The following is a 12,829-nucleotide window of genomic DNA, read 5'->3' as shown; positions in this document are numbered from 1 at the left end:
CTTATTGTATGTGTATAGGTGATTTGCCTGTGTGTACATCTGTGAATCACAGTCATGCTTGATGTCCATGGAACCCAAAAATTGGCACTGAATTCCCTTGGACTGGATGTTTGTTGGTGCTAGGGATCAGCCTGGGGTCTCGAGAAGCAGTTAGTGCTTTTAAATGCTGAGCCCTCATTCCAGCCTGATGTGGAAGGTCCTTCTGTATATGTGTTGCTTTTATTGGTTAATGAATAAAGAAGCCACTTGGGCCTAAGCAGGGCAGAGTAGGTAGGGAAACTAAACTGAATGTTGCGAGAAAATAGGTGGAGTCAGGAAACGTCATGTAGTGACCGAAGGAGAAAGATGCCCATGGGAACCTGTTGGAACCTTGCTGGTAGGCCACAACCTTGCAGTGATACACAGATTAATAGAGATGGGATAATTTAAGATTTAAGAGGTAGCTAGCAATACGCCTAAGTGATTGGCTAAGCAATGTTTTAATTAATACAGTTCCTGTGTGATTATTTCAGGTCTGGGCAGCTGGGAACAAAGGAGCTGTCTCCACCAACACCAGCCCCTCTATTTCTTATTTTAAAAATAAGAAATATGTGCTTTCAGAGTGGCTCTGTTTGCTCACTACTGCTATCCCAGTATCTAAAACAACATTTAGCACACAGTAAACAGCTCATAAATAGTAGAAAACTAGATAGATCCACGGGTACATGAAGTGAAATCATGATATATAAAGAACATACCACAGTACTTGTATTTCAAATTCTAAAAAAATATAAAGGAAGATAAAAAGAAAGAAAGAAGGGAGGGAGGGAAGGAGGGAGGGAGGGAGGGAGGGAGGGAGGAAGGAAGGAAGGAAGGAAAGAGAGAAGCTTCATTCCTACCCTCAAAAAGTCCCAGCGTTTTAATGGAGCACGCTCCTTTCCCTCCTCTCACTTTACAGGTCATGACATAGGAAACGCAAAGCTAAACAACCTTGCCCAGACAGCCACCTCGGCTCCGAGAGAGCAGAACCTGGGTCTGCACTCAGCACTGCTCTCTTCCCATCACACCGCAATGCAGATGCACTTTCATGTGCACTGCTGAGACCTTTAGAATTTTGTGGACTATAAAAGAGAACTATTGGGAAATTATTTTTAAAGTAAATACATTTAAAATACCTTTTGTATATTTCACATACTCCATCTTTGAAAATGTTTCCCTGTCTGATTGCAAGGAGTCACAATTTCCCCTACATGCAATTGGCCAATACATTCATGCTCTTGCAGAGAAGGTAGCCACATACCTTTCACTGCAGTTCTGATTTACAGTAATAGATATGCTATCATTGAGCACTGCGACCTTTTTAAGCTTACGGCACTTCTAAGTGTCCAAATAATTACGGTGTATATTTATAGACACTTTTATCTGATGTGCTGTCACAGCCGGAAGCACCTGTATGCACTGCGGAACAAACACTCCTAAATACAGTCTCAACATGGGGACCCAGCTGGCCTGCCTATACATAAGGGTGTTTTAATGTGCATTCTATAAAGGTAGCAACTTTTTCATATAAATTACCTATAATCTGAGTGATTTATATAATTTAAGACACTGAAGCTGTATAATTTGAACAGTTTCAATTTTTTTGAAAAGGTGATTTAAAATAATATACATTGCCATTCACTTGACAGCACTCTATGTTAAGCTTTTATTCCCTAGGCTCCTCTCCCATCTAGTACCATTACCTAATTATGAAGGCATGTATCTATAAAATTATAATCATATATTGAAACATTTTTAAAGTTGGAGATTTATATCTTAGCTTGGTGTATGCCTTACTGGAAATATTTCAATTAAAGAGTTAACAGGGCAAAAAATAAGCATGTACATTACCATGAACTTTATATCTTAGCTAATCACTTCTCTACATGTGTGTTCAACTACACAGCAGAGACCATAACTTACTCTTCAGTATGCCATTCCAATCAAGCACTGACTTAGTGTCCTATTCCAAACCCCATCTTAAGCTTTGAAAGGGACTCGGGCTTTGAGACCCATGGACAGAGGTAGACTATTAGTGAAGTCCAATGTGAGATCAGCTAATGTTGCCTAAGAGTGGGATGGCAAAGTACCAATTAGAACTCCAGAACTGCTTCCGAAACCACCTTGTTAATTCTTAAAATCCTCTCCAAATTTCTGGTTACAGTAAATATCAAGCCAGGGAAATGTTTCTGCAGGCAAGCACGTGCCACAGAAGCCTGAGCAGAGCTCAGAGCCCATAACCAAGGCTGTGGAATGAATGCACCCACACTCAGATCACAAGTACACATGCACATACAACCTTCAAAAATTATTATACTTTAAATTTCATTAACTCATAGCTCCTAAGTGTAAGCAGAGACTGCTTTTTCGTTTCCCAGATGCCCAGACCCAAATAATCACACAGAAATGATATTAATTACAATACTGTCTGTCCTATAGTTTGGGTATATTGCTAGCTTGCTCTTACATCTTAAGTTAACCCATTTTTATTAATCTGTGTATCACCACGAGGCTGTGGTCTACTGATAAGTTTCCAGTGTGTCCCTCTCCTTCAGCAGCTACATGGTGTCTCCCTGCCTCCACCTACTCTATATATCTCTGTTCAGATTTCCCACCTGACTTTACTCTGTTAAGCCATTGGTCAAAACAGCTTTATTCATTAACCAATAAAAACAACACTTATACAGAAGGACATCCCACAGCCCTTAAGATCACAATGGTAAAAGGATTGATTTGACAGACTTCTTCTGCCTACCTTGAACTTGGTGGATCATTAAACACAGAAAACACAGTTACAATAAAGAAGTTTGCTTAAAGAGATACATAAACATGTGGTTTCTTTTTGGTAAATTATAAGTCTGGTTCCACGTAGTATTCATATAAAAATTTATTGACATCTTCTATACTAAAACTCCCTGTACTACATCCTAAGAAAATAAATAAATAAAAATAAGATAAAAATAAACAATAATAATTTTAAAAAGGCAAAAAGAAATTATATACCCTATATGTTGAATAATATATGTTTATATATATAATGATTTTACAAAGAATGAAACACTAAGAAATTAGACAGGAAAACAGTATCTAAATAGCTTTATAATAAAATTAATATACTGTAGATAAATCAGAGATATTAATTAGGTGACAATCACTGACAATGCTGCTCACAGCAATTAGATTGATTGATGAGACAGAAAAGAGAGCAAACTACCTCAGTGCAGTCACTGAGGACTTACCTTGACAACCTCTTCTGGCCACGCACTGAGGACTGAAGCAATATGCCCTTTGTCGTGGATACTAATAAATAGGCCCCTGGTATGGAAAAAAAAAAGGTTTAATTTACTTCAAACCGGCCAAATGACCATGAACATTAGTAAAAAAAAAAAAAAAAACTTAAACCTATTAATATAGTTCCATCTTTACTACACTACTGAAAAAGTACTTCCTAAAATAATGGCTGGAAATCCTGTAAATAGGAAGCTGGGGATGCAGCTGGATTGGCAGAGTGCCTGTATGCCACACACGAAAAAGCCCTGGGCTTGATCTCCAACACTGCACAAAACTGGACATGGCACTGGAAGGGGAGGGGTGGTAAGAGACAAATGGATCCCTGAAGCTCATTGGCCAGTCACCCTAGCCAAATCAGTGAGCTTTAGGCTCAATGAAAGACCCTTTATAAAGGGCAAAGAGTAAGGAGGATAACCACTGCTGACCTCTTGACCCAGAAAGTATGCGCAGACATGTGTACATATAAGCATCCACATACCCACATAAATATACATACAGCACACTAATATGAAGAGATGGCTCAGTAGTTAGAGTATGCACTATTCACGCAGGAGACCCACATTCACTTCCCAGCACTATTGTCAGGCAACTCACAACTGCCTGTAACTCCAGCTCCAGAGGAGATGATGCCCCCTTCTGGCCTCTGAAAGCACCTGCATAAATTATATTCTTTCCTGGTTTTCTTACTGTCTCATGTGAAGTTGCTGTAAATTGTAAGAAGATTCTAATAAGTTTCGTGAATTTTTAGATCTGACTGATCCAATGAAATCAGCAGAAAGGACATCAATAAAGAACTGGGAAATTAAAATGAGCTATTTGGACCTAAGTAAGAAATTTATATTAGGTTGTATAAGATGTTCTTGGCAATACACCATTAAATTATATTTCTTTGGAGACTGTATGCGGGCCAAGATTTTCAAATAATAATGTTATTGTGAAACAGAATTATTTAAAATAAATAACAAAGATGATACTAAAATTAACAGCAATTAAATGTCAAGATTTATTATGCACAGATCTGGGTTCAGTTACTGTGGAAGAGCCATTTGGCCACCCATGATCTATTGCACTATGTAGAGAGAATCATTCACAGCAAAAATGCTTCCTCTAGGAAGGAGCTCAGTAAGCCAAAGGTCTATAATGTCCTACGAGAGTCAAGCATTTTAGGAGTTATTTGTAATCCTTCCTGGAATGTCCCCATGATTAGAAATCTACAGAGATATCCAAAAGGATTTCTGCATGTCAGTAACTCATACTGCTGGGTATACAATTTGAATATGAAACATTAATCCTACACAGAGAGGAGGGAGGGGGAGAAAGAAGAGGGAGGGAAGGAAAAAGTGTGGGAAGGAAGGATAATGAAGTTATAGAAGCAAAGTTTAGATAAGAAATATGTTTATCTACTTTTTCATGAATTCAATTGCAACGGGAAACTTTGCTGTTCTGGGGATTAAACCAGAGTTTTATGCATGCTATGCAAACTCCCTACACTGAGCTGCATCCCAGCCTTAAACTCTTGCTATCTCTATTCTTACTGGCCAGTTTGTTAAAAATCTCTGAGTTCTGCTCAAAGATAAACAGGCCAACTGTAGATACTCACATTTTGGTATTTAGTTCATGTCAGAACTGAGGCAACTTTAAAATGAAGATCATTTTTTTCATACACATAGTTCGAACTTTTTCCATAACCTCTAGCCCTGTACATATTTCACCCTCAACACAAATTTGGAAGACAAGATAATATTCTCCCTGTTGTCGGCTGATATCCCCATGGAACTACATATCAAAATGGAATTCACTTCATAACATGCAACTTTCTATTGTAACAAGACTTATGTTTTCTTTGGTAAACAAGTTTTATAAGCCTGTTCCTGAGACAATAGAAGAGGCAGCAATTCTTCGATTTTCTATTATAATGCGTTCTTGCATTTGCTATTTCTAGAATAAAGTTATACTCCACTTCCCACAAAATGTGAGCATACATTAGTAAGCCTTGAAAATTAACTAAAGTTGAGGTGTACAACAGGTCCTCAATTGATGGAGAAAGCAGAACAGAGCACCTAGACCTAAAATATGTTACATTTTTTTTAACATATTGTAGGGAGGCAGTACACACTTATCAAGAACACTACTCTGATTTGGACCTTTGGCTGATTCCTAGACTAGTGACATATGATGTAACAACTTCTTGACAAACTGGGCAGCAATAGAACCATTGCTAGTAGTCAGCCATGGCTTCATGAGCAATACGTTACTGTGCGCTGTGTGGCTAAGCGATGATGTTAACCACTAAACCAAAGGTTAGGTACACTAAGAGCATCTTTCTCTTTCTACGTGCTGGGGACAGGCCCAAGGATCTTGACTATGCTATTAAGCCTTCAACCACTGAGCCACATCCTCAATACCGTGAATACATTTTTTTTCACTTATCACTTTAAATTTCAAATGGATTTAGCAGAACATAAACTCACTGTAACTGAGGATCATGTGTACTTAAGAAAGCTAAGTTTGGATAAAATGTAAAATCAGGAGATAAAACAGGATAAAGATGCAAAGCCAAAAGTCTGGAGCTGAAAGCATTAGAAGAAATTATTAAAGGACAAAGAAGAGAAGGCCAAGGGGAAAGCATTAAAACTTAGTGTCACACAGTGAAAAACTGGGGTGATTAAGAGGAGTCCTCATGAATACAGGGGTCTTAGGCAGGCAAGCCAATGCATCTGAAGCCAAAGAAAATTCAAAGGAAAACTGGGCATGGTGACACATGCCCACAACCCCAGCACTTGGGAGGCAGAGACAGATAGCTAGTCATGAGTTCAAGGGGAGCCTGGGCCTGGGCTACATAGTGAAAGCTACAACATGAGACCCTGACTCAAAATCACCTTTTAAAAAAGATGACATCAAGAGGAAAATGTTAAGAAGGCATAATCAATACAATCCTATCTCAAAGTAAATGTTTAAAGAATTTAAAGCATATGACAAAGAATCTTTTTTTTTTTGAAACACAGCCAAAACGATGCTTCATCACTACCAATTAGTTAATGCATTTATGATGTTGGATTCCCCTCCATATGCTATGAATATGTTTTATTACCATTGGTTAATAAAGAAGCTGCTTTGGCCTATGGCAGGGCAGAATATAGCTAGGTGAGAAAACTAAACTGAATGCAGGGAGAAAGAAGGCAAGAGTCAGGCAGACATCATGTAGCTACCCAAGAAGCAAGATGTGAGGAAACAAACCACGAGCCTCTTGGTAAAATATAAAATACAGAAATGGGTTAATTTAAGATGTAAGAGCTACTAGGAATATGCCTGAACCATTGGCCAAACAATGTTTTACTTAATATAGTTTTTATGTGATTATTCAAGTCTAGGTGGCCGGGAAACAAAAGTGCAGTCTCTGTTTACACATTTCCAACAAAGAAAAATTTTCTTCAAAATCACACTTAGAAAATCAGTACTGATTCACTTGATCCTCAGACATCAGCATTTTTCAAACTATCCCCATGATGAACACAGCCCACTTCAAAATCCAGTCTAACACTTGTTGCTTTGGTCCCATCTACCTAGGCTCTTTCTTAGTCTTCACTTAACTTTCCTAGTTGTAATGTTTCCAAGTTCCAAGTGAGATTTTAAAGACTTAATTTATGTTTAATTACATACATGTGCAAGTCTGAGCATAGATATGTAATACACATGTGGTGCCCATGGAGGCCAGAGGTGCTGGATCCCCCTGGAGCTAGAATTCTAGGCAGTTGTTTGCCTCCTGAGTGAGTATTGAACCAAACTTGGGTCCTCAGGAAGAGCAGTACTCACTTTTAACAGCTAGCCCATCTCTGCATCCCTATGAGTGCTTTTAACTTTTTATTCTTTGTGTCTTTCACATCATGCATCTCAATCCCGTTCATCTCCCTGTCCTTTCGTATCTGCCCTCTGCCCTTGCAACCTCTCCTAACCCCAAATAAAATTTAAGTGAAAATAGAAATAAAAGAAATAGAAAAGGAAAAAGGAAAAATCTCATCATGGAAGCTGTAGTGGGACACAGCGAGTCACACAGTATACCCTTTAGTCCATATATCTTTATTTGCAAGTATTCATTGCAAAGAGTCATTGGTCTAGTTTGAGGCCTCTGGTTTCTGCTACACTACCAATGCTGGGCCCTCACTGGAACCCCTCTTGGTTATGCTGTTGTTGCCCTGTGTCATGGAGATCTGCAGCTTTGGGTCTGCAGGACCATTCCCTTCATGTGCTCCAACAGATCATAGATGGGGTGGATGTTCGGATGGGCCAACCCATAACTCTGGTCTGGGCCTGGGTGGTTGCAGGGTTAGTCAGCCTGCCAACTCTCCTTCATCCTCACCACCAGGGTAAGCTCTCCAGCATTGCCCCAGCTAGTTCACCCCTAGCAGTGATGAGCAAGGGATGCAGCTGGCTCTCCTGATTTAACGCCCTCAGGGTCAGCTCTCCCAGACCAACACCATCAGGGCAAGTTCTACTGTGTTTCCAAGGTGAGCTGCAAGGGCCACTCTCCCAAGTGCTGCAGCTGGTGAGGGGCAAGGCCAGCTCTCCTGCTTTTATGACCTCGGGGCCAGCTCTCCCAACCGCCACAGGCAGGATGGAGGGGGCAGGCATCTCTCCCCCATGAGGAGTTGGGGGTAGCTCACCCACTCCACCCCCCTTCAAAAGGGTTAACTCCATTGTGCTGCCCAGACAAGGTACAGGGCCTACTTTCCCGAGTATTGCAGCTTAGATAAAGGGGAGGGTCAGCTCCCTTGCCAGCTGGGGGAAGTAGGGACAAGGGGAGAGGGCATCTTCCCTCATCCCCTCCATCACTACAGAAAAGGGAGGTGGTACCAACTATGCCACTCTACACCCTAGGGCCAGCTCACCTGTACCCTTGTCTACAGGATCTTCTCTACTGAGCTGCCCAGGAGAGGCACAGGGTCCATTCTCTCAAGTACTGCAGCTGGTAAAGGGTTGGGACAGGGGACAAGGGGTAAGGGGAAGAGGGCATCTTTCCCTCACCCACACCACCACATGGTAGACAAGAGGGTCGCAACCCACTCTTCCCATTCTCATGCCCTCAGGGCTAGCTCACCCATGCCCTTTTACTGCCCCCATGAGAACAGGGTCAGCTCTATTGTGCGGCCCCAATAAAGTGCAGGACCTGCTCTCCCAAATGCTGCCGCTGGTGAGGGGCAAGACCAGTTCTCCCCCGTACTGCAATCATTGAGAGGCAGGACCAACTCTGTACAGTCCTATCCTCTCAGCCTTAGGTAGTACCAGGAGCCAGGGACATCAGCACAGACTGTGGCTGAATTAGGGCCATGAATCCAGACATCACCATGGCCCTGGGTGGCAATCAAGCCACCACCTAAGCCCACTTCTCACTACTTTCACCCCTTCAGCTCTGCCTCTGTCCACAGGATACGAACCATTCTGTCTCTCTCTCTCCCATAGCACACCACACTTTTGCTCGCCGTAACAGTGTCTGACTGCTCAGCACCACAGGCGCCAGGAAGGCCCGTGCTTTCTCCTAGGAGCCTAGGGTGGACTGCTGGGCCTGAGTGTGTGTCTCTTTGCCCATCCAGTCCATTATCACAAGTATAACATGTGACCATCCAGAGATTGTGCAATGCTACTCTGTGATGGATCCAGAACTCACACACCTTCGGAAGAACATCACAGAAATGTGTGCTATTTATCACCAGTCCCAATTTGTCGTTACCAAGAATATTAATTCCGATCACTTGATTAAGGTGAAATTATTTGAGTTGCTCTTCCCCAGGATCATCCCTTTTTCTTTTGACAAATAATATGCATTTAGTCAAATAAAAGTTCAAAGTTGTAAACTTTTCTGTTTCTTTATTCAATTAGCAACTTATTCTTGTCCATATGGGCTCATAGCTTAGTATTTATTCAATAGGGTTGAACCTGTTACAAATATAATACATCCAATGCCCAAATGTTCCCAGACATGTCTAGTGGGAATATTCAATTTGGCTTCTAGGTCCATTTTTTAGGGTGGAGGATGTTGTTGAGATGAGGTATTGCTATATACTCAGACTGGTCTTGAGTTCATGGCTCTCTGCCATCAATCCTTAACTCTTTTATCTATTTATGTTTCTATCACACCCTTTCTGAAAACCTCAAAATTCCTATCAATCCATCTGTTCTCTTTTCTTCACTCCTTCTGCACAGTATGTTTAACAAAAGTACTCACCCATGTATATCAAATACACCTAGACCCTAGTCTTAACTACAGCCAAAAGACTCACAACTTATCCTGCCTTCTTCAAGTCCCTCTTGGGCTCTCCATAAAGCTACTGTTTGCCTCCATCCCTCACTCTCACCCCTCCCCCGCACCCGTCGTCTCATTAGATTAGCACATAGCCTGCCCTTGACTACCCTATCCCCATAAATGTTCCTCAGGCTGAGCCCACTATTTCACTAGAGTATTAGCAAGCGCCCACGTCTCCGTCCTCTGGTGCCATTACCTCTGATGCTGTCCTACTTGCTACCCTCGGTCTTCCTCAGTCTCCTTTGCTCCTGCTCACCCTCAAATGTCTCAAGCTTCTGTCTCTTTAATGAACAGCTAAGGCCTCAGGGGTCCATGCTTTCCTCAGCCCTTGGGTTCACATTCAAAACCCTTTATCCAAGCCTCCGCTACTTCAGATGCTTCGCTGTGGCTTTATCTCCCCGTTTGGGTCCCATCCTTACTCTTGGCATTGGATAAACTGATTCAGCCTGAGAACCATGTAGTTTCCAACTTTCAGCTATTTCTCAAGGATTCGCTTGGGCAGACTTCCAGTACCTCTAACTCCTCTTCCCTGCCGGATCAGCTCCCAATCACTCACCACAGCAGAGCAAGTGTCAGCTCCTCTTCCAAACGTTTTTCTGACTCACATTCTCAAGCTGCGTTTGGAATTCCAATGACAAACTCGCGTTTCTCTACTATAATACTTACATATTCTCACAAAAACGTTCACTTCTTAGCATTGTTCCAACTAGATTACAACACCCTACAAGTCAGTAATTCTGCATTTCTTATAAAAATTAAAGAAGGAAATGGAATAATGGAGAGAATCAAGGAGATGAGGTTGGAGCAGTGACTTAAGAGTCCAGATCATGTGCCGCTCTTACAAAGGCCAAGTTGCTTCCTAACACCATACTGTGGGCTAATAACTGCCTTTCACTCCTCCTCCCAGGAACTGGATACTCTTCTGGCCTCTGCAGATAATGCTCTCTTTTGCACACACTCCCATACAACACACAAACATACACATAACTGAAAATGAAATTTAATCTTAAAGGAAAAGAGAGAGGCGGCTAGACTTACTAGTGAGGGAAGTATGACAGGAAAAAAATGACAGAGAACATTCCAGGAGAAATGGGATCCATATTCTAAAACTGACAGGTCTCAGTGGGCTAGATATTTTTAAGGCAAATCCCCAGAAAAGAACAGCAAGAACTATAATCAATGCTGCTTCTAGGACTAAGGACCATGCAATGGGTAATTTGAGATCTCAATGCTGCCACTGTGGTGACAGGTCCCAGTGGTCGCCAGGAATGGAGAAACAGTGAGAAACCAGAGAACAGAGCTACACACTGGGAAAGAATTACAGTATCACATATCAGCTTTGGGAGAAAGGTAACTAAATTAGTCTAAGTACTTTAGACTTCAGGCTTAGAAATAAAAGAGAGGTAGAGAAGGGTTTATTGGAAGGTGCTTGGTAAAATAATTTTTATCTAAGGATATTAGAGGAAGGTGGATTTCCTATTGCTTCCGTTACCTATTTCTAAAGCCAATTCTGTTTTTAAATAAGTAGCAGCTTGATAATGCCAGTGTTTCCTTTGCTGCTTTGGATTGTTTTCTTTTGTTCTGTTTAAGATGAGGTCTTTTTATGTCACTGGACTCAAACTCATGGTAATCTTCCTACCTCTCAAGGGCTGAGATTAGAGATATGCACCACTGTGCCTGGACAAAGTAATTTTTAAGAAAATGGTTTGTTATTCTATAGGTGTCTTAGTTATTTTTCTATTCCTATAAAGCGACACCAAGACCAAGGCAAATTATAAAAGAAAGCATTTAATTGGAGGGTTGCTTACAGTTTAAGAGGATTAGTTCGTTATCATCATAGTGGGAAACAGGTAGGCAGGCAAGGCGCTGGAATAGTAACATCTGTCCCACAAGTTCTTGGGCACTGAGGAAGAGACTGAGCATGGCATAGGCTTTTGAAACCTCAAAGTGTACCCCAATGACACACCTCCTCCAGCAAAGCCACACCTCCTCCAGCAAAGCCACACCTCCTCCAGCAAAGCCACACCTCCTAATCCTTCCCAAACAGTTCTATTAGTTAGGAACCAAGCAAACATATGAGCCTACAGGGCTGTGGTGGTTTGAAAGACAATGGCCCCCTAAGGATGTGGCACTATTAGGAGGTGTGGCCTTGTTGGAGGAAGTATGTCACTGTGAAGGTGGGTTCTGAGGTCTTGTATATGTTCAAGATACCACCTACTGTCTCAGATCACTTCCTGCTGCTTTTGGATCAAGGTGTAAGGATTCTCAGCTCTAGCACCATGTCTGCCTGCATGCTGCCTTGCTTCCTGCCATGACAATAATGAACTAAACCTCTGAACTGTAAGCCAGCCCCAATTAAATGTTTTCCTTTATAAGAGTTGCCATTGTCATGGTGTCTCTTCACAGCATTAAAAACCCCAAGCCAGGCCATTCTCATTCAAACTACCACAAAGGCCATACCAACCAGTCTGAATTATAGACAACACGTATTCTTTACAGAGATGGTGTTTGGTCATTTTATAATATGTAAGTTCCCTATTTGCTATTACTCAAAATAAACATACATACATACATATATACATGCCTTATATTTAGTAACCTCTAAATTTTAGGAACAAAATATCTCCAATGACAAATGGCTGACTAAAGATAAATGATTAAAGATAATATCCTGAGAAAGGAGGTTCTTAAGGCCAGCCTGAGCTCCATGAAGAACTTCTGCCTCACCAAACACTTTTGTCACAGTACGTGGAGAAATTAAGTTGAAAATAACTCCCTGCCAAAGTGCTATGAAGGTTGTAGGAAAAAAATAATAAATAGTAAAAAATACAAGATAACAAAGAGTTTAACTAGCTATGAGCCCTGTGGGTTACAATAAAGATCAACATAAATGTTATAGAAGTAGCCAACCACTTTTTGATTAGATTTAAGGCCCATTCCACAAGAGGGAACACATCTCTGGTACAGTAAATCTGGCCAAGAACTTACGGTTGGGAAACTCACACCCCAGGGATGAACTTACTACTATTATTGTGTTAAATGGACAGAGTGTCAAACGCCCTCTAAGCCCCTATCTCTCTATCCATAGATTACTGTAGCTCTCAAACCTCATCAACGATGTTTCTTTGTGTAATGGACAGTGGGTAACTCAGCAACACAACTGCTCAAAGTGCAGAGAAAAAGTGTTTGCAAGGTGCTCATTCACAAGTAGGACATTTATAT

General features: G+C 41.3%; 1 protein-coding gene across 1 annotated transcript in view; it reads right to left on the bottom strand.

The window, feature by feature from the left end:
• The window catches only part of Me1 (malic enzyme 1), a 122,781-nt gene that overhangs the window by 77,035 nt on the left and 32,917 nt on the right, over positions 1-12,829 (bottom strand). Inside the window, exon 4 of the mRNA XM_041679649.1 lies at positions 3,258-3,333. Coding sequence (XP_041535583.1) covers positions 3,258-3,333 — 76 coding nt within the window. The remainder of the gene's footprint in view (positions 1-3,257; positions 3,334-12,829) is intronic.

The sequence above is a fragment of the Microtus oregoni genome, unplaced genomic scaffold, assembly GCF_018167655.1.
Source record: "Microtus oregoni isolate MIOR12 unplaced genomic scaffold, Mior012 000032F_ref0000030, whole genome shotgun sequence".
NCBI lineage: Eukaryota > Metazoa > Chordata > Mammalia > Rodentia > Cricetidae > Microtus > Microtus oregoni.
The sequence above is the reverse complement of the archived record's forward strand: the minus strand, read 5'-3'. Positions and strand labels throughout refer to the sequence as shown.